Raw genomic sequence first — 26,124 nt, 5'->3', positions numbered from 1 at the left:
CCCTGTCAGAATTTTGAAGCATTGGAGAAAAATCATGCATTTAAAATTTCTGATTGTAGGTAGAAAGTCTAACGATCTTTGATGAATGACAAAACCCTTCATGATCTTCGGGCCCCCCTCTTTCCTCCTACAATGGTGAAACACTTTCCCAGCGTTACCGAACTATGTGTCTGCTAGATGTCTGGGGAGTTATTTTCATCTTTGAAGACTCCAGTAGCTGTGACACCTATTACGATGAGCCTCTGTCCCATATAAGAAACAACAAAACCACATATACTTGGGGGAATTTCTCAGTGTGGAAGGTAGGGCATTTGCGGAGCAGTGAGCAGATGGGCCTGACTATAATCTCATAGGATATCTGTCTGAGGACATCACAGAAGGCTCTGGGCCACTTGTCAGCTCCGCAGAAGATGCCACAGCAAGTGCTGGTAGGCTCCTCAGCGGTCCCCCAAGAATCCGGAGATAAGGCTCCCATCTGGGTGAGAACTGAAGGTTCATTTTCTCTGCTTTGTGACTTTGGGCAAGTTTCTTAACATCTCTGAGTCTATAAAGTGGGGATAGTAATACCTACTCAAAGGATTATAGGTAATGCCGATTTGAAATAATGTTTCTAAAATGCTTAGCATCGTGCCTGGACAATAAAAAGCTCAATCCATGAGAGCTGTCTGTTCCTATTCAGTGAATGGCCAGGAGAACCGGGAAATTCCTAAGTGTCATTTAGGTGTTAGGACGGTAGTGCAGCTCAAACTGTGACATGTTGACCATGTGCTAATGTGGTCGTCATAGTGCTAGGGATTTATTTATATCAGTCCAACAAATATTAGTAAGCAGGCACTGGTAAGGAAATTGGTTATGCCTGTTGGTTCCAGAGCCCTGAATAGTGCCAAAAAAGACACTTTCAAATTCTGTTTGTTCTTTTTCTTCTGAATCTATTCTGTATGGAGAAAGGTTTTTTTTTTAAAAGTAAGTGGATGTTGCTAAGTGAAAGAAGCCAATCTGAAAAGTCTACGTATTGTCTGATTCTGATTCTATGGTGGAAAAGGCCAAACTATGGAGACAGCATAAGGATTGCTCAGTGGTTGTCAGGAATTCCAAGGGAGGGAGGGAAGAATTCGTAGGTGGTGCACAGGGGATTTTTAGGGCAGTGAAACCATTCCATACGACACTGGAAGGGTCAGTGCGTGTCATTACACATTTGCCAAAGCCCACAGACTGTATGGGACAAAGAGCAAGCCCTAATGGAAACCATGGGCCTTAGTTAGCACTAGTGTCTCAATATTGGCTGATCAATTGTAACCAATGTACCACACAAATGCAAGGCATTAATAATGGAGGAACTGGGTGTGAATGGGAGGGGGTATAGAGGAAGTCTCTACTCTCCATTCAATTTTTCTGTAAACCTAAAATGGCTCTAAAAATTGGCCTATTCATTTTTTAAAAAGGAAGTAGAATTTTCACAATTCATTTTATCTCCCAGTCCCACCTTCTGGAATTTATTAACAGATTAAATCCTGTGGGCTGGGATGCATGTTTCTCGCTCGTGTTCCTCGACTGCCTGTGTTTCTTTTAATTCCAGCCCCTCGACATTATCTTTCCCACAAGAATGTAAACTCTGTGAAGACAGGAACCATGCCTCATTCATCCTTGTGAGACCACTTCAGTCTTCTGTTCAGACCTCCCAAGGGCTTCTCATTCCAAGCACTTTCCATATACTAAGTCATGTAATCCTTAAAGCAACCCTAGGAGGTAGGTACCATTCTTATCCCCCATGAAATGAGAGAAAAACCGAATCACAGAGAGGTTAAGAAACTCGTCCAATGTAACAAAGCTGGTACCTTACAGAGCTGGGAAGTTACCAACCCAGGGAGTCTGACTCCAGAGTCCGCAGGGAACAACGTGAGAAAACCCCCAATTCTTTTACATTGCAAGTCACACACAGTTTGGGGTGGTGAAATCATTTTAGGGTACCTCACTCTGTATTTTTAAAAAAGCAATAATAGAATGGAAGAAAAAGAAGAAATGCCTTACACGTAGTAGGGGTGGGATTGCCTTGTAAAACTTTCATGGTTTTTGTATATTATGTGCGTGTATTTGTGTTGGATGCCATGCAAAATGTATTTAGAAAGCCCACTGCCTTAATTCAGAAGCAGAGTTATTATCTCAGGTAACAAGAAGGGTAGAGCGGAGGCCGCTCCAGGCTCCTGCCAACAGTACCTGGCTCCCGCCCCACTTACTCCGGGAGTGTGTTGCCCCGTCCTATGGAGTGTGCTGGCTTTATCTCAGCAGTTCCTGCCATCACATCCAAACCCAGTGATGTCCAGAGGTGGAAAAGCACCATCTCTTCTAGAGAAACCAATACCAAAGTCTCCAGCAGATCTCCCCTGGACCAGAATAGACATCTCCTGACCTCTCACTGGTCAGAACTGTGTCACCTGTCCTCTGCAAATCCATCTCCAGAAAGGAGGTTGGGACCGCCATGAGCAGATTCTACCCATCTGATACATCTCTGATTAAAGACTGCCAGCAAAGAGAAAAGGCAGAATGTGTCTTAAGCCACCTAAATGTGTGCCCTGAGTAGAACCCAGAAGAGCAAAAATGTTTCAAATAATTTTCTGTCTCCTTAGAGATGGAAGTTTAGGGCAGATTACTTATCTATTCATTCATCCCTTTATCCACTCAAATATTCGCTGATTACTGATTACCTAGGGTATGCCTGGCACTGTACTAGGCATAGGGACATAGAGGTGAGCAAAAGAGACATGATATGATCCATGCCTCCCGGGGATGACTCTAGAAAAAGAGAGGGTAGTTGAACAATTCATCTCAGACATACATGTGTAACTATAGATCGTTGCAAGTGCTTTAAGGAAATGGTGTGATTTGAGGTTGTAACAGGAAGATCTGATTTAAATGGGGTGGGGGAAGGGTGTCAAGGTTTGGTCAAGGTTATCCAAATATAGAGCGGACCTTTGTCTAGAAGAGAGAGATTTGAGAAGTTTGACTCCAGGAGCTCTTTCTTAATGTAAAAGGTCACCTTTGTTTCCAATATTCAAATTCTCTTTCCTAATCCTGGCCACCATTGCTTATTCCTGGCTGATGTACGGGATATTGTCCAAGTCTTTTCTCACAGATCGGAAGCCAATACTGCAAGATGGCTTGAAGGAGAGGTAGCTGAGCTTCGTTCACCTCCAGCTACGAAGAGGAAGTATACAAGACTATTGATAGTGTTATTCCACCCTGAAAGACCCATTCTTTGGAGGTTTGTTTTGGTTTTGTTGTTGTTGGTCTGGTGTTTTTGTGCCTAAGGACAAGATCACATCTTGTGAAAGGGGTTCTCCCTTGAATATAATAAACACTGCCATTGTCAATCACTCTGGAACACGTGAATACTGACTCAAGGGCATTTCTATCACAGTCAGGTCATCTGGTCCCTGCAACATGGGGCAGGCAGGCGAGGAGAGGACGTCTCTGCAGACCCCAAGAATAGTAAGACTTCATGTTTACATTCTGTCTTCTGTAATATCCTTCTCTTACCACAAAGCCTTCAGCCAAGTCATACCAAACCTTATTTCTCTCCCTTAGCTATTCTGTGTGGAATTGGAGATACGGTCAGTGTCCAGGTTGGAGAAAATGGCGCAGGGGAGAGCTGTTGCAGTCTGTCTTGAAACAAGTGGGCACAACTGCAGAAGGAGGAAGTGAGAGCTGGCTCCCTATGATGGACTCTGATGGCAAGCAACTACCAGAATTGGCCTGTGGAGCATGTAAGTACATCTTCAGGACTTCTTAGAAGAACTGGAAACAGTTGCCTGGTCATAGCACTTCTGCCATTCAAAGAGATGCAGTTGAGACTGCAGTGACCGGAGCATTAAAGGGATGTGTGAAGTTTGGACCTTTGGATTCCAAATAGATTCTTTCTAGTGCTCACCACCACCCTGCAAGGTGATTTAATGATCTTAGGAGACAAAACCTCAGGAAATGCCTCAAGTAATCTGCAGCGTAGGGCTTGTCCAAGGTCATCCTAGTGTGCCATGCTGCCTCCCTGAATAAAACTTGCCTGTGGACTCCCTTTCCAGTCCTTCAAGAAAGGAGGGCTGGAGTCATTTTCTTCCCCTCACAGCCAGACTTTGGGAGCATAACCTGAGGGATAGAGTGGGAGGTGGTAGCTACAAGAAAAAACTCTTTTCTCTTAGCAGAAACCGGGGCCTCTTTTTCTGACTTTTAACTTCCCACTTCCTCCTCTACAAATTAATCACATCTGTACCCACTTGTTGTCACACAACAGCCTAGCAGGCTGCCCCCCCATCCCATGTCTTTCCTTAATGAAAGAATTGTCTGTGAGACTGTGCGTCTCTGGGACTGTATATTTCTCTCTATTTAGTCTTCAAAAGAGGGTTTGCAGCCAATGACGAGTAAGATTCACCACGGGGGCGGGGGGGGCAACTCAAGCCAGGTGGAACCCCATGGAGACCCCCCCCCCATGAGCTGCCTTAGAAAGATTTGGGAAGGGGCCTTGTCTCCCCTTCCCCCTGCCCAGGAAAAGCTGCTGCTGGCTCTGACTTTTCCCTCTCACCTAATTGTGAGAAAAGTCCTGAGAGTGATAAGATTAAACTCTCTCTGCTCAGCTGTGTGAAACAATTTCAACATGTAATATATGTCCCTTAAAAGAATTGCATACCTCACCTCAAGGACTTTCTACTTCGGCTGTTTGAAGATCAACATAATTGATTTGGGTTGTTTCTATAACGTGGTAAGTGAGTCCCACAGACCATGCCAAAAAAAACACTGCTACTCCCTTGTATACTTATCAATAAAAACCTCCAGTCGGCTTTATTCTGGGCTCCAGTCTTTCAGAACTGTGAGACCCCTGGCCTGCTGAGATTTAAACTGCATTAAGTCTCTGTTTGTTTCTTTCTTAAAAACTTAACCCAAAGCCGCCCCTTCTCGCACCCTCACTGCCCGTGTTGTGCTGGACGCAACACCCACTCTCATCTCTTTTCCCCCCTCAAATAAAGTACGCTTTTCCCGTTTAAAGCCAATCTTCCACCTGAGATCCTGACTTCCTCCTTCTCCCCCTCTTCGCAGATCTTGTTCCACCTGCTACTTTTTCTTGCATCTCGCCTCTGCTGGTTCCTTCCCCTAATGCCCATAACTACCTTCTAATCTCTCCCATATTAACCCATCACTTGAAACCCAAATCTCCCTCTAACTATGAACCAATGAAGTTTTTCTTATTATTACATGCGCACACACTTCTCAAAAATGTAGATTTCAATGTAACTCTACTCCTTTACATCCCAATAATTTTTCAATTTATTCTCAACTATTAGGTTGGTGCAAAAATAACTGCGGTTTTTGCAATTGTTTTTAACCTTTTCAACCACAATGACTTTTTTTTTTAACATTGGTAATGTAATTTTATTTTTTTATTTTTATTTTTTAAATTTTATTTTATTAAATTTATTGGGGTGACAATTGTTAGTAAAATTACATAGATTTCAGGTGTACAATTCTGTATTACATCGTCTATAAATCCCATTGTGTGTTCATCACCCAGAGTCAGTTCTCCTTCCATCACCATATATTCGATCCCCCTTACCCTCATCTCCCACCCCCCACCCCCCGCCCCCCTTAGTTCTTTTCTTTTTTTTTTTTTAAATTTGTTTTTTAATTAGTTTCAGGTGCACAAGACAAAGCAAAACTTAGACGTTTATCATTTATATCCCTCCCACAACCACAATGACTTTTGCACCAACTTAATAGTTTAGACCTCCATTTATGTCATTCTAACATCCTAATGTAAAAATTAAAGTCTCCTATACATATAGAAAAATGCATAGAAGTTTGCAGCGCAAAGAAAGATCACACAGTGGGTATGCCTATGTATATGCCACCAGGTTAAGAAATAGAACATGACCAGCACCCAAAAGCCCTATGGTATTATCCCAATTACATTCTCCTCCCTCCCTAAATTTAATATCCTGACTTCTCATTCCATATATTTGTTTTGCCTGTTTTTAACTTCATATAAATGGAGCTTCACATTGCATACTCTTTTGTGTCTGGCTTTTGTGCTCAGCATTATGTTTGTGTGAAAGAACCGTGTCATTGTAGCAGTGGTTTATTCATTTTTTACTGCTGTATAGTACTCCATTGTAAGAAGATGCCACAATTCATCCGTTTCACTGTTTATGGATATTTCAGGCTACTTCCAGTTTGAGGCGATTTCAAATAAGATTTCCATGATCATCCCTGTCGTTTTGGTGTACATGTGCACATATGTCTTCATCCGTTTTTGTTGTTGTTGTGTTGTTTTGTTTTTTGTTTTCTTCATCCGTTTTTAAAGGAAGGAAGTAGTTTGGTTGGAACCACCATAAAATAGGTTGGGCACAATAATATTCAACCAATTGGAAAAGCTTATCATTAATTACTTCTAAACTTACACAGAGATGCATAAGACACAGGTGCATCCAAGAGAAAGTTCTTGGGAAAGAGATATGCCTTTGCATGAGGGACTACACTGAGAACAGGGAACAGAAACAGACTCTGTAATTATGTACAAAATTGCATAGGCCCAGAGTAGAGGTGACTTTTGGAAACTCTGGGCTAAAACCAGACAGTTTAATACCAGGGCTGGATTCCTCACTCCTGCTCACCCAGAGCCTGTAACAGGACAGTCGCCCCGAGGCCATGCATGGGAAAGGGAAGGAAGCTGTAGGTGGAGGGTGGTGGTGGCATGTCTCTAGACATCTTCCTGCCAGAGCGTCTTCTTCCCTCTGTCTCCCACGCCTCAAAGTCAGCTGAACCCTCTGTGAAAGGAGAAACTGCAGAAGGACTCTGCACTGCCTCCAGCCTTCCTACCCTACAGATGCAGGTACTGAGAGGGGGAGGGGAACCAGGGCAGAACCCTGGGGAGCACGCGAGGCTTATCAGATGCAAATATTCATGCCTGGCAACTGAAGCTTGAAGTCTGGGCATGTTTGGAAGCCAGTGAAAGAGAGAAGGGTGGAGAAGGAGCAGAAAGGCTGTACTGTCTTCATCACCACCGTCATCATCAGCATCCCTTAAATTTGAATCACATAAGAGTTTACAAAGAGCTTTCTGTTCCTTAATTTTCACATCTCTGTTGGGATCAGGGTGGAATTTATCCCCATTACGCTCATCTGCCCAAGAATACGCAGGACAATATGTTGCTTTTTGTTTCTATCCCACATATCAGTGAAATCATACAGTGCTTGCCCTTTTCCGTCTGACTTATTTCACTTAGCATAATGCTCTCGAGATCCATGCATGTTGTCCTAAATGGCATGATTTCATCTTTATCATGGCTGAGCAGTATTCTATTGTATACATGTGCCACATCTTTATCCAACCATCCGTTGAAGGATAAAACAAACAAAAACACCAAATTCATAGATGCAGACACCAGAAGGGTGGTTATCAGAGGGAAAAGGGGTGTGGGGGAGGACAAAGAGGGTAAAGGGGTCCAATCCATGGTGAAGGAAAGAGACTAGACCTCTTCCAGCGGTGAGCGCACTATAGAGTACATACAGATGTAGACTTACAAAGTTGTACACCTGAAATTCATGTCATTAACCAATAGTACCCAATAAATTAAAAAGAAAAACAACACGCTGGACTGAACGCAGGGTCAGGACCCTAGGCCCTATCTCCAGTCCCTGCTCAGGAACCCATGGGGCCCAGTTCCCCTTGGTTCGCTGGAGGAAGTGGAACAGGGAATAGAGTAAGGCAGGCACACGTGCCCCGCGGGCGGAAGGACACTTGGCAAATGATCTGTAAATGGTCAGAAGCTAAAGCCGTTGCGGGGGCAGAGATGGAAGGGTTGGAAAGATGTGACCACTCTGAGCACTCTGTCCCCTTCTGGGCTAAGTCCGCAGCCACCTGGAAGGTGCGCCGGGACCCACAGGGCACTCCCAGCCAGTGCCACGGAGGTAGGGGGTGACTTCGAGAGGATCCCGCGCGTTTGGAGACCGAGGGGTTTGGAAAGGCAAGCTTCCTGGGGCGCCTCCCGGAGGGTGGGGGCGAGTGGCACCGCCCCTCCCGGACGCGCCTTGAGCGCCCTCTGCCACCTCAAGGCGCCCGCCGGGGCTGAGCAAAGAGCGGGCCCGCCCAGGTGCGCCGGGGGTTGGGCCGAGTCCGGAAGGTGCGCCGCCCCGCCCCGGGCGGGTTCCCTCTGCCACCCCCCGCGTGAAAGTGAAAGTGTCGGGCCCGCGGAGGTCGGGCACCGGGGGGCGGGGCCGGCACGGACGTGGGAGCCGGCGCCGGGTTCTGGAGGGGCCATGGATGGACTCGGCCGCCGCCTCCGAGCCAGCCTGAGACTGAAGCGTGGCCGTGGGGGTTAGTGTCGGGCCCGGGCGTGGGGCAAGAGTGCGGACACAGCGCGGGGACCGGGGCCAGGACTTGAGGCTGACCGCCGCGGGGGCCGGGGAGGGCGGCGCGGAGGGTCGGGATCCCGAGAAGTCTGCGGGGCATTGGGGGGGCAGGGCAGGACTCAGGTGAGGGGAGAGAGGCGCAGGTAGGGGTGGACAGGACGAGGCGGGGACGGTGTCCAAGGTCAGATGAGTGGCCAGGTCAGCGAGGGTGGGGGTGAGGCAGCCGGGCAAAGGAAACTTTTGTGGGGCCCCGGGGCCACGTGTACTTCCAGCCAGGAAGCTTGTGGTGCAACCGCAGTGTGCCTGGAGCGTCCTCCCGGGAGACCCTGCCTCGGCCCGGGGGTGCCCGTCGCCCCGCCCTACTCCGCCCCACCCCGCGGGGATCAGCCCCCCCCCCCCCCCCAGCACTCGACCCTGTGGTGCAACTAGCCACAGGCCAGAAAAGCTGATCTTCCGGACGACTTACCACCCCCACCCAAGGACATCAAGTGGCCCTGGAGAGTGTGGCCACCAGGAGAGCTGGGGTGGCTCCTGGTCAGCTGCTTCCATAGTGTGTGAACCACCCAAGTCACGCCTCTCTTAACGCCCCCATCAGTGAAGTGAGGATTCTTATTTCTCCCAGTCCAGGGTTATGGGGATTACATTAGAAGTTAATATTTGTTTCCTCTCTTAGTAGGGGCGCAGGACTTTGGAAGGAAGACAATTAGGAATTCGTTCGTTTTTTAATTCACTCAACAAACATTTATTGCTACTTATCACTAGCCAGTCCTGTGGCCTCTGAGCATAACCCTCAGTTACTTTGCTCATTGGTCCCACCTTCTGATGAGAAAGGAGCCAATTGCAAAAGTAAGCAGGGGTCATTCACAGACAGCCCACCCCTTCTAACACTGGCAAGTTAAAAGATTGAGTGAGACCCCCCCACCCCCCCACTACTGGCCCCAGAGTCGGGGAGACCTGAGGGTGAGATCAGTGCTTCTTCTGCCATCACCCCTGCCCTCCACCCCCAGCCGTTGCTGTTCTCCCTAAACATGGGGTTCCAGTATTTGGTCATTCCATCCCACCAAGGCAAAGAGGTCAGAGACCTCTGGTGGGTTCAGAGGCCTGGGCCTGTGCAGTGGCTGGAGCAGAGTGCAGGGTGGAGCTGGTGTCCTCTCTTCTCTGGACAGCACTGACCTGGGCTTTCCTGGTCTCCCCCAACCCTGAGAAGTCCTTGTGAATGGCAGGGGTTTGTTCCTGCAACTCGGAGGGGACATTGCAGTTGTTCCCACCCACCCTGGCCCCAAACCAGGCTGATAACTGAGCCTGGAGGAGCTTCCTGGTCACTGAGGAACTGGAAGATGAGCAGCTAGTACTACCTGACCTGAGGTCTGGCACCTGTCAGGTCAGGAGAGTGTGCCCTCCTCATATTCCATACCTTCCATCTGTCCTCCACCTTCCTGGAGCATTCCTACTCCTTTTGTCCTTTTGGCCATAGGGCAAATGTGGGGTAGGAGGGGTGTGTGTACACACACACGTGTAAATCATCCTCGTGGGGAGGCGTGGCAGTGGTGGTGGTCCCAGGTTGACAGCAGGTGAGCTAGGAGAGGAAGGGCCAGCTTGCCATCCAGGTTCCAGAAACTCCCCTCACCTGTATTCTAGCCCCGTCTGGGACTTTCCTCAGGTGGCTGTGGGAGGCGCTTCCTGGTGGAGGAACAAGTGTAACCAGACTGCTGGCTTCCTTAGAAAGGGTGGCTCCCTCCTCAACTAAACACTCAGGGTAATAACTCCTTTCTAGGGCACTGGGGATTAAATGAGGTGACCTATATGAAATACGTGTGTGTGATGGCTGTTTTCTCTTCTGCTGGTAATCCCCTTTGAAAGGCAGGAGAAAGCAATCTTTTTCTGGATTTCTTGGGCCTCAGCTCAAATGTCTAGTAACTTAATTTTGTTTTGAGTTTGTGCGTTTTGCTGTTCTCTTGGCTCTTCTGATTCAAAAGCAGGAGGAAATGGGCTGTAAATCGCAACTCAAAGGATTTGGGGGAAAGGAATAATTTCCTGAGGTTCTGGAATGGCCAGTGAAAGGATTTTGGTTCTCAAAGCCCTTTGCACACAGGCGACTTCCCACATTTGTGGGTTGTTTGGTGTGTACTGCAACCAGAAGGCAGGAGCATGGCAGAGAAATCGCGTAATTCCCACCCTCAACAGATTCTGTTACTAACCCTGAATTACTCGGTGCCTCAGTTTCCCCATCTGTATTAGGAAGATGCTTGTTCCTCAGACAGGTGGTGAGGATTGTGCAGCAAGCCTCTGCAGGTTGCAAATGAGCGTGGTGACAGCTCCTAGTGTTCTCATCATTACAGTATTCGTACCATCCTTAGTTACCGTGATGGGGGTTCTCCCCAGGAGTTGTGTCTGGGCCACTGAGTGCTGGCTTTTACTAGTCTCACGAAAGCAGAATCTGAAGTTCTTAAGAGCAAGGCAGCCACCTCCTCTACTCCAGCATCCCTCTTTCTTTCTTCCAGAGGGCTACTAATTCTTTGCAGGAGTGCAAATGCTGGCACCAAACTCTTTTGCCTCCTGGCTCCTCAGGCACAGCTTCATAGCCTTCTCTCTTACCCTGTGCATTTATTCACTCAAGTGAGAATCCTATCTAGTTAATTTATTGCTATTCTTTCTCTCTTCCCCAGCCTCCAGAAACAGGCTCTAGACACCACTAGAGCCCCAGGGGCCAGCTGCTCTGCTTTTAGCTTGGGCAGATCTGCTGATGTGGCTGAACAGGCAAAAAAGACTCGCAGGAGTGGGGGTGGGGTGGAGATCACCCAGATGCTTTCCGCTGCCATCGAGTGACTCTCACGCTGCTGCAACCCGTCCCTTACTGCAGGCCAGGAGAAGAGAATGTCTTGAGTCAGTGCTTCCTATTTGCAAAAGGGATTCTTCGCTGGAGCCCTGGACCAGGTCCCAGTGAGAGAAGTCCGTCTTAGGACATATCGCAGGGGTGAGAGATACACCCTTGTATTTCTGCTGAACTATCAGGACCTCTCCAGCTCAGAGACAAACTGTGCTCACTATTTCACCAGCGGGCCAGGAGGCTTTTAGGTTTGTCTTGATTTCCAAGATTTCCTCTTGCTAGAATAATTTCTCCTTTTTGATCGTGAATGGGCCAAGTCTATTGATCTTAATCCGGGAAGGCAGAGGCATCCTGGCTGTGGGGCGTGCTGGTCCTGTGTAAGTTCCATTGTGTGGCAAGGGGCCGTGCAGGGGGATTTTGCTGCTGTTGACCGGGTTGAGAAATGAAAGGTCGAGAATCAAAGTTATGGGGATATAAGATTCCTGTCTTGGGACCAGGGAGGTACCGGTACCCACGGTTTGATGCTATCGGCTGTTCGTTGTATGCTCTGCAGCTCAGAATTCAAGCCCTTAGCCCAGAAGCAGCCGGGCCTTGAAGGTGTTTGTTCACGACCTTTTGTCTCACCACGCCCTGGGGCTCTTGGGAGGAGCTGAGGTCTGAGCTGCAGTGCCAGGATGCTGCCTCTGCGGGCATTCTGCCACCTTCCTGGGTCCTGTCACATCCTTCTTGCTCAACCATTGGGTACACACGATGGAAACTGCTCTCCCCTACTTGGAAGACAGCGTCGGGCTTGGCTTCACAGAGTTGTGGTCGGACACGGAAGCAGCAGCCCCTTTCTCAGGCTTTCTGTAGCCAGTCTGTGTTGGAGGAAAGGACAGTGCTCCATGCCCCGCAGGCCCCAAAAGATGGAAGGACAAGTGGTAGGCGGGATGCGCAGATTGTTCCGGAAACGGCTGCCTTGGCTCCGAGCAGGTCTGCACTGGATTACCCATTTGCTTTTTTCCAGGGTGACTCTCTCCGATGCGGATGTTTCTTCTTTGAAATGCTTCTTTCTCTTTTTCCTTTTATATCTTGACCACCACTTCGTCCCCCATGTGACAGGCCTGGGAGGTTTCCCCTGCTGGTTCTTAGATCCCATCATGCCCTTTGTGGAGGTTGGTGTGGTCACAGCCACATGGCCCTGGCGCCTATTCTGATTTAGTGAGTACAGGTCTCGCCAGGGCATACTGTTTCAGGTACTGCCCTGGGCACCCTGTGGGTAGGCAGAGTCCTTGCGGTACCCCCGGCCGCGTGACCTCCCATGTGGCCTCTCCAGTACATTTCCTTGGCTTCCAGATAAGTGGTTTCTTTTGTCCTCTTGGCTCCCCATGGTTTCACGTTCCCCAGGGCAGGCATGGAAACTGCCCAGTTGGCTCTAGTCCCGTTCCAGGACCTGAGATGCTGGGCTGGCTCCAGGGACCTCCACGTTGGCAGCATGGCCTTGAGGTGTGGAAGTTGCCCGGAGCCTCGCAGAGTCCACTCAGGGCACAGATCAAAGGGATACTGAGTGGGCCCTGTGTCGTGGTTTCAGGATCTGCCCAGGACAGTCCAGGGGAAGCTGTAAAGGAACCAGAAAGGGCCCGGGAGCACTGCCTCTCCAACTTTGCTGGAGGACAGCATTTCTTTGAATACCTCCTCGTGGTTTCCTTAAAGAAAAAGCGGTCTGGGGAGGATTATGAACCCACGATCACCTACCAGTTTCCCAAGGTAAGGACTGAAGGAGGAGGCAGGAGGATGTTTGAGAGGCGGGCGGGGTGCCCTCTCCCGCTCCCCACCTTGCCAGGGCTTGAGTCTGGAGCTGCCCGGAGCTCACCGCTCCTGTTCCCTGCAGGCCCAGCCCTGGGTTCTGTTATCACCCCCAGAATCTAGGTCTGGCTTCTTTGTAAGGAGCTGACCTAGGCTTCCTAGCTGGGAAACGAGGCTACTTCTGCTGCCCCTTTAGTCACCTCCTCGTTCTTCCAGATTCCACTGCCAGTCACCCTTCTCTGTAGAAAGCTTACCTTTCCGGAACCCCATCTCAGGGACAGGTGGGAAGGAGAGGGTGGGGCAGGCACACAGCTGGTGGCCAGGCTCAGACTGTGGCCACACCATGCGTCAGGCTCCTGGTCTGCTCCTGTGCTGGGTGACAGGGTGGAGATAGGACATCCTTCTCGTTAGCCCTGAAGGTGCAGCAGCTGAGCTGCCACTTCTCTGATGTGGTATCTGTCTCACGTGGTCCTCGCTGGCAGCCGGGCCGTCTCTGGTTCTTTCTGTATTCAGTGGGGCCCTGGCCCCCTTCCTGACTATGTAGATCCTCAGGACACTCAAGCTTGGCCCAGGAGGGACTCTTTCAGCCTTGGGCGGTTGTTCCCGCCAGACCCAGGGTGCAGTCCGTGTGCAGAGTGACAGGCAGAGGCAGCTTTGAGCCCAGGCCAGTGGAAAAGCTGATTCTCAGACGGTTTTGGGGCCTCAGTGGAAGTGTGCCAGCCCTCCGGCCCTTACCTGCACCATCCACTCGCCTCTTTTCCTGTTTCTTATAGCGGGAGAACCTGCTTCGGGGCCAACAGGAGGAGGAGGAGCGGCTGCTCAATGCCATCCCCTTGTTTTGCTTCCCAGATGGGAATGAGTGGGCACCACTCACTGAGTATCCCAGGTAACCTCTGGGCCCTGGGATGGGAGTCTGGGACTGGGGGAGAAGGGACCGTGGGAGCCGTGGGGTTCCCGTGCACCCCTCACTTGGTGTGCGTGCTGATTTCTCGCCAGCTTTCCTCCTGATGGGGAGGGATGCAGTGGATTTCTTATAAACATGTTGCCTGGGGGCCCTCAAGGCCACGGAGCTTAGCTAACTGAGTTGACCAGTTGTCTCTGCGCAGAGAAGGGCGAGACTCTCTCCCCCATGCTAGAAGTGACCGTTCCTGTGTTTTGACTCTGCCCCTGGCAGAAGCTGGCCTTAGAAGATGGCCCTTGGCCTCTAAGAAGGTGACATGGCGAAGTCTCTTACAGCATGAGCCCTGGAGTTTGACTGCCTGAGTTTGAATTTTGGCTTTACTACTTAGGAGTTGAATGACCTTGGATAGAGAGAGAGACACACATGCTCTCAGCCTCAGTTCTTTCCTCTTTGAAGTAGGGATGATACTGGCACCTACTTCAAAGGGTTGTTTTGAGAATTAAGTGAGATGATGCATGTGGGGCTTGACACCAATGTGCACTCAGTAAACGGCTGATGTTATTACTCTCATGACTGACTGATCAGCAGCTCCCTTTGTCCCCCTCACCCCCCTCAGCACACCCCTGATGCTGACCACCTTCCTGGTTTAGAGTCTAGTGAGCAAATGCAAATCACGTCTGCTCTTCCTCAGGGAGACCTTCTCCTTCGTCCTGACCAATGTGGATGGGAGCAGGAAGATTGGATACTGCAGGCGTCTCTTGGTCTGTGCCGCTCAGAACTGCCCCCTCCTCTCTGCAGCCCGATCAGCTCCACAGCTGGGCTTGCTCAAGCCTCAGCTGCAAAAGTCCAGGCTCCCTGGCAGGGGTGGTTGTAGAGAGAGCACAGCCCAGCAGCAGCAGCCATGTTAGTGCCCTGTGCAACCCCACAGGAACGGGGCACACGCCTCTCCTCACCCATCCAGGGGACCTCTGCTGGCCACGCTCTGGCCTTTGCTCACCCCAGCTTTCAACAGCTCCGCTCTGTGGGAGGCTGTACCCTGATCCTCTCCACCTTCTCTCTCCAGGCCTCGGTGCCATGGTACCGGCAGCCTCCCTGAGCACGGACCGAGATGTGAACAACTGTTCTTAGCTCTCGGCACCGTCCGAGTCACTTTCACAGTGCTCTGTTCCAGAGCCATTTCCTCACCGCTGTGATATACTTGCCCCTCCCCTCCCTTTGCTGACCGCAGATGGTATTGGTGCTGCCAGTGAGCCCACCGGCTCCCTCAAGGCCATCTTCTTTTCACAGCGGTGGCCACTCTGTCCTCCCTGCTGCTTGTCCTCTGAGCAGCAGGCCTTTCTCCGTCCAGCCCACCTTTCACCAAGAGTCCCCAGCCCCAGACACCAGCCTCGGTCCCCATGAGCCCCAGCTGGGTAAAGGCTGTGGGGAGGCTGCAGCACTGAAGGACACCCTCTGTCCCGCAGCCCGCCGGCCCTGGCCCTCGCCTCCCCAAGGTGTACTGCATCATTAGCTGCATCGGCTGCTTCGGCTTGTTCTCCAAGGTAGGGCGGCGACCGGATTCCGCAGCGGCCTGTCAGGCCTGTTTGGCTCCCAGGTTTGCCTGGCTGCCTGCCCTGCCTGTGTTCCCTGCGCCCTTGGTGGAGCTCTTCCCTCACTGCCGGGGTCAGCACAGGTACATGTGGGAGCACTGAGGCAGACAGGGCTTGAGCTTGACATGGTTTTAGAGAAAAATGGGAACTGAACCTAGGGGACCGTCTCCTCTGCTGAGAGTCCACTGCTCCCCCTCCAGTCAGGTGAGGAAGCAGCTGGAACAGGACAGTCGGAGGGGCCCCAGGTTAGGCATCACACGGTTCTGGTTCCCCGTCTGTCAAATGTATATAATGATCCTGCACCTTCCTGTCTCACAGGTTGGTGTGAGGCTCAAGTGAGGGGATCTGGGAGAAAGACAGAACAGTGAAGAAACAGACAATTGTTATACAATGTCGGACTCCCTCCGACTCCTTCCAGGGTGGAAGGGATGCTCAGGCCTCTAGGACTTGTGCTGGGGCTCACCTGAGAGCCAGTGCATCTGGGTTGGGATCAGAGAGGAGTCCCTAAGAACCGATGGCCATGAAAGGGCTTCAGTGTGCTCTGCCCCCAGCAGGCCCCTTGGAGGGCGAAGTCAGGCAACTCCATCAGCCTTTGCTTGGGTGATGAGTTATCTGGGCAGGGTTCTGAGGGTCGGAGGCAGGCTCTGGTCCTGGGGAGTCACCAGTGGAAGTTGGAAGGCAGAGGGGCACCCAAGCGGCCCAGGCTTCTAGGCTCCCATTCCAACCAGCACTAGTGAACATGGACCGTCATGGATGAGGGGTGCACTCTGGGATGACTTCCTGGGGAAGGTATTTAGTTTATGTTGGTGTTAGGGGAAGGGAGGAATACGGATGGGTAGAGAGAAGATTTAAAGAAGGCTAGGAGAAAGCCAGAGATAAGCAGCAGACTGGTCTGCTCGGGAGGAGAGAGAACCAGCTGGTGGAGGGGCCTGGAAGATACCATGAGGTTGGCTGGACCAGTGTGGGAGCCTCACACAGGGGTCCCTGCCACCCTCCCTTTAAGCATGCCCCCGTGGTCCCTTTCCATGCAGATCCTGGATGAAGTGGAGAAGAGGCATCAGATCTCCATGGCGGTCATTTACCCGTTCATGCAGGGCCTCCGAGAGGCGGCCTTCCCTGCTCCTGGGAAGACCGTCACCCTCAAGAGCTTTATCCCCGACTCGGGCACTGAGGTGGGTTAGCAAGATGGGGAAGAGCCTCCCTGGCCGGAGGGGGCAGGCCCCTGTGGTACCCTCCTCACGGCCCTTCTATTCACTGGGTTAACATACCCAGAAACTGAGCCAGGCACAGACTGGGTCTTGGCTTGAATTAGTGACTGAGTTGAAAATCAAACCCAAATTTTCTGATCCTCCCAACCTGATACTTACAAGGACCTAGGCACTGTGCAAGCCACCAAGACTTTTATTTGTCACAAATAAACCACATACGCTGAGGTTCCTGGTGCTAGACTGGACTTAACCCCCAGCCCCCAAACTGCCACTTACCCCCACACCCCACCCTCATCCTCCTGTGTCTGTCCGTATCTGTACCTATGGCCTCCATCTGTCTATTTCTTATCACCCAAACCCACCCCTAAGTCCCCTCCCATGCCCCACGGAGATGCGTTGTTTTAAGCCAAGTAGCAAATAGTACATTGTTTTAAGAGTTCCATTCTGACCCCTGGTTCTCTGGGCAATCTGTGTGTCCCTTTGAACCTTGGCTTTCCCATGTAAAAACAAGGGGAGGGGCTAGGCTTTTTCACTTACTCAAAAAATAAGCATGGAATGCTTGCTAGGCACCAAGTTTTACTGTTGTCTGGCTATAAAGTGGCACATAAAATGCACGGGGCCCCTGACCTCATGGAGCTAAAAGCCTAGTGGGGGAGACAGCTGTTCAATAAGGAGACAGACAAATAAATATATAATTAAAAATCGTATGGTTGTGATGAAAGGGAAAAAAACCAGGATGTGGCCTGAGAAATGACAGAACACATATCGTATTAGGTGGCCAAGGAAGGCTTCTGAGGCTGGAAGGAGGATGAGAACGAAGGGAGCTGAGCATTGGGGGGGGAGGGGCTAACCTGTGAAGGACCTCAGGCAGGAAGGAGCGTGACATACTCAGGGAACAGGAAGGAGGTGGTGTGGTGAAGGGTGGCGTGGGAGGCGGGTGTGCTCAGTGAGGGCAGCGAGGGAGACAGCACCTTGCTGGGGATGACAACACCAGTGTTATCCCCAAGCAGAGGGAAACCATGGAGGGGGAGACACAGGATCAGATTCACTCCTCGGGGAAGAAGGGAGTGGATGCTGGCAGATGCTGGGCATTCTGGGGTCTGCATGACGTTTCCGTGTGGCAACACCCTCCCCCTCTGCTTTCCCCACAGTTCATCTCACTGACGCGGCCCCTGGACTCCCACCTAGAACACGTGGATTTTAGTTCTCTGTTGCACTGTCTCAGTTTCGAACAGATTCTGCAGATCTTTGCCTCTGCAGTGCTGGAGAGAAGAATCATCTTCCTGGCAGAAGGTCTCAGGTGGGTCCAGCCACTGAGCAGCTTACCTGACCCAACTGGCATCTCTGGGTTCAAGGGAACAGCCGGTGGGTCCTCCCCGGAAATCAGGCTGTGGGACCCGTGCGCTCACCCTTCTGCCTCCAGGTCTTGATCTGCACTAAACCTCAGAATTCCCCTGCTTCTGCCTCCAAACTGGATTTCTCTCTAAGCCTGAAGAAGGTTTCTGATTCAGCTCGAAGAAGGGCATGACGTGTCCCTGGGACAGACCAGTTAGGGTAGATGCAGCTATGATTCTGCTCTTGAAAGGCTGAGGGAGGGGGGGAGGGCGAGAACAGGGCAGGAAGGTCTACAGTGGTATGGAGGTCAGGCCCATGATCCTCAGTGGCAAACACATCTCATCTATCCATTTATTCACTCATTCAACAAACATTTATGGTGTGTCACCTGTTTGCCAGATGGCAAGCATCAGGAAGGCACAAACAAGACATGGTCTTTGACCTGAGGAGATGCAGAACTCTGTACTGGTCGAAAGCAGGGGTGTTGAAATCGGCAGAATGAGCTTCAAGCCCTGTGCTTCCATCTCTAGCTCTGTGGTTCCCCTTCGGTTAGTTTCTTAACTTCTCGAAGTGAAGATCTCCTCGTCTGTAAAATGAAGAAAATGATTGTACGTACCTCATAAGGCCGTGGGGAGGAGTCAGTGAAATAGTTCACGTTAGGCCCTTAGCACCCTGCCAAGCACATATTGGTAAATGCTGGATGTTCTTCTTTATAATAAGTTCACAGTGGAGTAGAGCAGGGTGCTGTCATGTCTTGGGCTCTACCTCTTGGGGGCGTTGAGTCTGAGAAAGACATGGGGAAACATGCAACAGAATGGAGAAGGAAAAAAATATTGTAAAACAGTGGGAGGTTGGCCTTCTATTCATGTGTGGGGCGGGAGGAAGCTGATGATATTGGGCTGACAACCCTGGTTCTACATTTTAGGGAAGTAGAAGAAGAATAAAAGCCTAGGGATCCAAATGTTAGGCCAGAAGGTCAGTTGAATGTCATGGGTTTCAGAGGAGAGGAAGCTTGGGTAGGGAGTGGGGTCTGTGCACTGAAAGTCTTATAAAAACCAGTGACAACAAAACGGCACTCGTTGTGGGATAACCCTTGAGGGAAGTGGTGTAATCTTTGGCTGTGGAAATAGCTCTTCCACTCTCAGCCCTGTAGGGAAATGAGAAGTTTCCGGGTAGTTGGAGCTGGGATTCTGGCCTTTCCCCCAAAGAGCAGAGCTTAGAAAGTGAAGGTGATTCCAGGAGTCAGATGGTCTGGACACGGGCAAAGGCTGGCAGGACTTACTTCCCAGGCATTCAAGTTCTCCAGGGAGATCCCACCACTCCCCACTTCCTTCCCACCCCAAGTTTATCAGGTCCCTGAAGCACCGGCAAGGAGGGGACTTCCAGTCAGCCTTGGCTAGACTCTCAATCTTTCTCAGGAAGTGATAGCTTGATACCAAGAATTGGAACAAGATTTCCACATCTGTGTTTTTATTGGCCGTGGTTTTGGGGCAACATGGAGACATGAAGAGCCATGAAATCAAGTAGAGAATAGAGAAGACGGAAGGCGGGGTTGTGTGTATGTGGAGGGATGGGTGAGGAGGGGGGCCTGAATTGTGACTTAGGCAATAATTACACAGGGGTGCTTCACTGGAAAGGGTAGCCGGGCCACCTCTGTGGGACTTTCCGGGTAGGAATTGCTGGGCAGAAGTTCCTGGAATGTAGGAATTTCCCCAGCTAACTCAGGCACCAACCTGGTAACTTTCAATAACCTTTCATGGCCAGAAGGAGCCATGAGCGGTAAAGACTGGGCTGGAGTGTGGATAGACATAAGATGAAAAAAAAGGCTCCCCCTCTCTGCTGCACCCCAATGTTTATGTGTTTGTCTCCCTGGCTACGCTGTGAGTTCTGTAAACGCAGGGTCAGTGTCTCACACTTCCTGGTAGCCTTAGCCCAGAGGAGCACAGTCAGTGATGTGTTTGAGTGAAGGCATTTTTTCTTCCCTCCTCTCCGTAGAGCCACTTTTATTTTTAGCCAGTAGTGAGTTGAGAAGACTAACTGGGTCAGGAGGATCAAAGAGAGGCCCCATCCTGGATGAGAGGAGGAGATTCAGCCTCTTCTGGTTTCTGCCCCACCCCTCCCAGCTGTGAGGAGGAGACAGCTCTGTGAGCAGCGTGGCCCCCGGACTTGGCGTGCGTGTGTGTGTGTGTGTGTGTGTGTGTGTGTGTGTGGCTGCACAGGCAGCAGTCGTAGCAGCAGCTGCTGTGGGTGCCAGGGGTGCAGGCACGGGGAGGCCTCGCTGACTCTCGTTCTCTGTGCCCTGTCCCCAGCACCCTGTCTCAGTGCATCCATGCTGCTGCCGCGCTGCTCTACCCCTTCAGCTGGGCACACACCTACATCCCCGTTGTCCCCGAGAGCCTGCTGGCCACTGTCTGCTGCCCCACTCCCTTCATGGTTGGAGTACAAATGCGTTTTCGGCAGGAAGTTATGGACAGCCCCATGGAAGAGGTACGGTGCAGCAGCTAGGGGGCAGAATTTGGAGCCAGACAGACCTGGATTGGGAGCCCAGCTCTGCTACTAACAACAGCTGTATGATTTGGGGCTTTCACTGCTTTAGGCCTGAGCTGCTTCGTCTGTAAGATGGGATGACAGTGTCCAGTTCCTAGGGACTCGAGGGGAAGTCACCTGCCGAAAGCACCCTCCCTGGTGCCTGACACAGCTCCCTACTCCTGAAGGATTTCCCTCTGGGCTTCAGGGGCAGCACATTGCTTATTTAGGGGTCATCTGCTGTGCAAGTCCTGTTGGTCCCAATGAGTAGGCTTTGGGGTGTCCCGTCTTTCATCTGGATGGATAAGCACAACTGGTCTATACAACACACACCCTGTTGGAATTCATTCACATTCCTTGGATGTGAGCTAACTAATGTAGCCCTCCCAAAAACGATGAGTCTTGAAAGTACAGATTTTTGTAGTAAAAGTCATCTTTCTGATTAGCTCAGAGCTCAGTTGGCTGTTGGGGATATAGCCCTTTGATTTTGTCAGCTTCCTATTTCTTGGCAGTGCCCCAGACACACCAAAGGGCTCAGTGGTGAAAATGGGCATTCATAGCATAAATCTATCTTCAGTCTTGGAATAACAGCTCAGAACATGTGCTCTGCTTAGAGCTTTAGTAGGAACTTTCAAGAGATAGCATGTTACTGGAATCTCAAACGAGAAGAGCTACCCTGTTTCCCCAAAAATAAGACCTACCAGTACAATCAGCTCTAATGCATCTTTTGGAGCAAAAATTAATATAAGACCAGGTATTATATTATATTAATTATATCAATTATATCAATTATATTAATTATTTATATATATTATATTATATTATATTATATTATATTATATTATACTATATTATATTATATTATGTCTGGTCTTATAGTAAAATAAGACTGGGTCTTAACATTAATTTTTGCTCCAAAAGACGCATTAGAGCTGATTGTCCAGTTAGGTCTTGTTTTCGGGGAAACACAGTAGTTAGGTATGTATGTCTGCCCTGATTAACCATTGACTCCTTCTGTGCAGACAAAGGGCCAAACAAGGGGAGAGGCTAGAAGAAAACTACTAAAGAGGCATAGAACCAGCCCTAGTGGCAGGATTTCCTCCATTTACATAAGAAATACCTGAGGTCCAGAGACCTCAATTGACATTTCCAAGGCCACACAGGCCATGATGGAACCCAGCACACAGGGAGAACTAAAGCCCTTCTTACACAGTGTTGCTGGGAAGGAAAGAAGTGTTTCCCGTCCGTGCGTCCTGGCCTTCCCAGCCCTCAGAACTGCTGAGTACACATGCCCTTTGAACGAGCCTTCGCCTTGTGACTAACTGGGACAGAGTATCAGCCCCGTGTTTAGCAATAAGACTTGAAATGTCCCAACCCCAGAAGTTATGAAACTTCCTGACACTGCAGCTCCAACTCCTCCCTCTGATGGCCAGGCGGGAAGACACCCCAAGGCCAGCAATACTGCAGCTCCTGCCATCCAAGAAGCTTGGCCTGCTTACTTCCTCAGCAGCTGCTCTGTAGAAATGGTATGGGGAGGGCCAGGGTGGTAGTCGGGGGTGCTCCCTGACTCCCCACATAAGCTCTCTGGGAGTGATTACTAGACAAACAGTAATATATCCAAATACTAGAAAAGATTTTGGGGAATGACTTCGCAAAAAAATTCTTCACACGCACTTACCTCCCAACCCCCCCGAACAAACAGCCTTCCCTGAATGAAGGCGTCTGAGCCGATGTACACAAGTGGTTTCAGGCCTGGACTAGTTCAGCTTTTCTCCCCTGATGATGGATAATTACAGTGCCTGCTTTTGGCACACTTTCCAGTCCCTCTCTTTCCTTTTATTTGGAAGAACGGAGAATGGAGGGATCATTCGCGCTATTGTCAAGACCAAGGGCCCAAACTGAAAGGAGGAGCCCAGTAGGCATTTCAGTGACCAACACAGGTTTTGGGGGGATTATGGCAAACTGTGGAGCACATGCCCCATCCCCCGCCCCAACGGGGCAGCTGCGCTGTTTCCTCTTGAGTGTTGTCCTTGAAAATGAGGACCAGCATTAAGAGTCCCCGAGTTTTCAGGAGAAGCCACAAATGCAAATTTTATGTGAAATTTTTGAATTTAAATACCAGAAACTAATTCAATTATTGAAAAATGCTCTGAGGATCAAAGAAACAGCTGCAGGTTGGAGTCCAACCAGCAGGATTGCCTATTTGTAACCTTCGGTCGAGACTGAAGGCCCCCCAGCCAGGGAGGGAGCTGGTACTAGAACTCAGGGCCCCCAAAGTCCAGCCCTGTGCTGGCTTGTCTCCCCTGCAGCCTGTAGACACAGGGTCTCCTCACCGTCTTTCCTTCCCTCTTCCTGTTGACCCTGGGCTCATTTCCTTCCCTCTCTGTTTCCGGCGGGAAGGCCCAAAGCTCTGAGGGAGTTTTTAGAACAGACTTCCAGGCAGTTGCATATAAAGCTGTCGCAAGCATGAAAAGGTGTCCATCCCTGTCCTAAAGTTGGCCAGAGAGGGAGGGAGTTAGAGGTGAGTACAAGCAGAGGGATACAATTCTGAGGCCTGGCACCCACTAGGCTTGGGAGCTGGCTCCACTGTTTGTTAGCAGTATGACCTCAAGCAACTTCTTTACACCTGTTTCCTCACCTGCAAAATAGGGATAATACCCACCTCTATGGGACTGTTGGGAGGATTAAATAAGTGTACAAAAGACACATCGTGTGTGCCATGTACTAGTTCCCTATATAGAAGCAATTACTATACTCAATGTTGAATTAAGGGAGTGACCAGCTATGATTTCCCCATACGTATTCTCTCTCTCTCTCTCTCTGTCTGTCTGTTAACCTCCTTCCTACACCCTCAGATCCTTTCCCCAGAAAGAGAACTGAGATTTCCAAAGAGCGGAATGGTGAGAAAGGGGTGTCAGATAGGAAATGAGAATTAAAGATGCTGATTGTGTTGCTACTTGGGCTGAAAGGTATAGCCACCGGCATAAATGGAGATGGTCAACCCTCCTGAGACAAAGCCATTCTGTGTGTTTATTTCAGGTCCTGTTGGTGAATCTTTGTGAAGGGACCTTCTTAATGTCAGTGAGTATCTGGGTTCAGATCCCCTGCAGGCCACCACCAACTCAATCACTCTAGTTTCATCCATTTTCCACTTATTTCAACAAACTTAAGTGCTTTTGTTGAGTGAGAGCCCATGCTAATAAGACCTCCCCTCTCTCAAGGAGCCACTAAAGACCAAGACACAGATGACCTCACAAGACAATCAGTGTTGGTGTCTTTCGAGCAGGGGTATAAACCAGGCACCGCAGGGGTAGAGAGACTTGCTAATGCTTAAGAGTCAAACTGAAGACCAAGAAACCGCTCCTGTTCCTCTCCTATTAATTTGGGGGTGACGTGGGGGTGCAGAATGTATGTCCTCCTCCTCCCTGCTAACACTGCCCTTCACACCTCCGCCCTGACTCCTTGACCTCTGAGCTGACTGTCCTCTCCTAGGTTGGCGACGAAAAAGACATCCTACCACCCAAGCTTCAGGATGACATCTTAGGCTCTCTTGGTCAGGGGATCAATGAGTTACCGAGTAAGTCCTAGGTCACTCTGATTTGGGGTTCTCCAAAGAACTTGAGGGCATCATTCGCAACCATTCCCTTCCGGAACTGAAATGAACCCGACTGAGCAGTCCTGGGCCAGTCCCAGAAGCCTAGATTCTAGGGCAAGTCTGAGAGTGAGATTTGATTCTTCCTAAGCAGTGGTGGAGAACCCACAGCCAGTCTCCCATTTTAATGAGTCAATCAGTAATTTTGAACCCTACCCCACCCCCTTTCCTGGAGCTTTCAGTCTCCAGTGGCAGCCACTAGGAGGTGAGATTGGGTAGTTTCATCTTCTGCTACCCTCTGACATGACCTCTATATGTCCCCTGCAGCTTCCGAACAAATCAACGAGCATGTTTCAGGCCCTTTCGTGCAGTTCTTTGTCAAGACTGTGGGTCACTATGCTTCCTATATCAAGCGGGAAGCCAGTGGGCAAGGCCGCTTCCAAGAGCGGGCCTTCTGTAAGGCTCTGACCTCCAAGACCAACCGCAGGTTTGTGAAGAAGTTTGTGAAGACACAGCTCTTCTCCCTTTTCATCCAGGAAGCCGAGAAGAGCAAGAACCCTCCTGCAGGTAAGCAGTCGCCACCCCTACCATCAAGCCCAGGGAGGGCTACTGCCCCCAAGTCAGGTGTGGCCAGCCCTCACCCCTCAGATGAGGAGGGAAGGAAAGAGCATTTCCCTGCAGAGGCCCACACAATAGCTGTGATTGAATCAGGGAGTTGGAAAGAAATAACCTGAAGCCTAAGAAAATGCCCCCTGGGCTTTATAGAAGTTGCTCTATTTATGAGCCAGCAGGCCTCCTTCAGGACCAAACTGAAGACTTGGATCTCCAGGGGTCTGTGAGGGCCAGGGAATCCCCGGGGAAGGAATGTGGGGGGTGTCGCAGGGGAGCATGGGGAGCAGAGGATATTTCTGATCCTTCCCCGAGTCCATCACAGTGGCCTGGCCAAATGAGGTGCCTCTAACACCTGTATCTGAACGCACAGGCTATTTCCAACGGAAAATACTTGAATATGAGGAACAGAAGAAACAGAAGAAATCAAGGGAAAAGACTGTGAAATAAGCTGAGGTGAATGGAGTGACTAGACCTACGGGCCAGTTTTGGACTTTGTCCCCTGCCAGCACGGTAGGATCAGCGAAGCTCTCAGCCCCCGGAACCCACAGCTGCCCTTCAAGACTTGGTAACCAGGTCTTGCTTCAAGCAGGTGTCTTGAGTTTGGGGTCCCTGGAATCAGCTTTCCCGAGACTTTAGAAGGCTCCGTCCTCTGTGCTCAGAGCTGGGCTCAAAGCTGCATTTCCTGCAGAGGTGACACAGAGCAGGGAATAGTAGCACAGGCGTTGTAGAGACTTACAAGTTGCTGTACCTGCCCTGTCCCGGGAACCATGATTATGTAAAGTCCTCCACAGAGAGAGCAGGTGTGGCCCAAAGGCGCAGGCTCTCCACATAACACGGGTCTGTGGACATGTGAGGATAAGAATAAAAATGAAACTCTTCTTGTTTATGTGTGTCTTTGGCTTCCACTATGGGCAGAGAACAAGGCAATGGGTGGGAGAATAAACTGGAATAAAGGGCCCGGTCCCAGTGGCCCAGAACTCGGGCTGTGTGGAGTGGCAGCACTCTAGGGGTCAGCACGCCACTTCTAACAGGAAGGATAAAGGATACTGTACAAGCAGCCACACTGGGGACAGGGCAGTGCTTGCTGGCTCTAGCCAGGTGTGCTTTCCAGACTCCTCGGAGGAAAGACTGCTAGCCAGAAGGAAACATTTGCAGTCTAGGGTAACTGGAGGGTAGGAATTTCAGTGAACGGAAGCCAGGGAAGAACACTACCTTGCTTCCGTAAATAGGTCGGTCTACCTGTCACTTCCAGTTTGGAACCTTCGGTTTTAGGCATCCTACTTCCCACTGTTATTTTGGGAAGTCCAGTCCAAGTCTTTAGGTCAAGGTGGAGCGATCCCTGCATTGACATTTTTCCCT

At 50.3% G+C, this 26,124-nt stretch overlaps 1 protein-coding gene and 1 long non-coding RNA gene across 4 annotated transcripts; both read left to right on the top strand.

Annotated features, from left to right (window-relative positions):
• Window positions 1-1,149: 1,149 nt before the first annotated feature.
• Window positions 1,150-5,221, top strand: LOC141568606 (uncharacterized). Its single transcript, XR_012491775.2, has 3 exons — window positions 1,150-3,259; window positions 3,416-3,486; window positions 3,583-5,221. It is a non-coding gene; the product is annotated as an uncharacterized LOC141568606 (long non-coding RNA).
• A 2,580-nt stretch (window positions 5,222-7,801) lies between these two features.
• On the top strand, window positions 7,802-25,649 carry DENND2D (DENN domain containing 2D). Of its 3 annotated transcripts, none has more exons than XM_019730442.3 (12): window positions 7,802-7,949; window positions 12,788-12,963; window positions 13,776-13,888; window positions 14,595-14,664; window positions 15,367-15,444; window positions 16,524-16,664; window positions 17,852-18,000; window positions 20,345-20,522; window positions 23,601-23,642; window positions 24,054-24,138; window positions 24,481-24,720; window positions 25,136-25,649. In XM_019730442.3, the coding sequence occupies exons 1-12, from the start codon at window positions 7,832-7,834 to the stop codon at window positions 25,210-25,212; spliced, it is 1,467 nt and encodes a 488-aa protein (XP_019586001.3). In that variant the 5' UTR covers window positions 7,802-7,831; the 3' UTR covers window positions 25,213-25,649. The 3 variants fall into 3 exon arrangements, with proteins under 3 accessions (XP_019586001.3, XP_019586002.1, XP_019586000.2); XM_019730443.3 differs by lacking the exon at window positions 7,802-7,949 and adding an exon at window positions 8,121-8,355; XM_019730441.3 differs by lacking the exon at window positions 7,802-7,949 and adding an exon at window positions 11,896-12,189.
• Window positions 25,650-26,124: the final 475 nt, after the last annotated feature.

This window comes from Rhinolophus sinicus, chromosome 7 (genome assembly GCF_057876585.1).
Source record: "Rhinolophus sinicus isolate RSI-liver-muscle chromosome 7, RSI-T2T, whole genome shotgun sequence".
NCBI classification, from domain to species: domain Eukaryota; kingdom Metazoa; phylum Chordata; class Mammalia; order Chiroptera; family Rhinolophidae; genus Rhinolophus; species Rhinolophus sinicus.
This window is presented reverse-complemented; position numbering and strand designations above follow the sequence as displayed.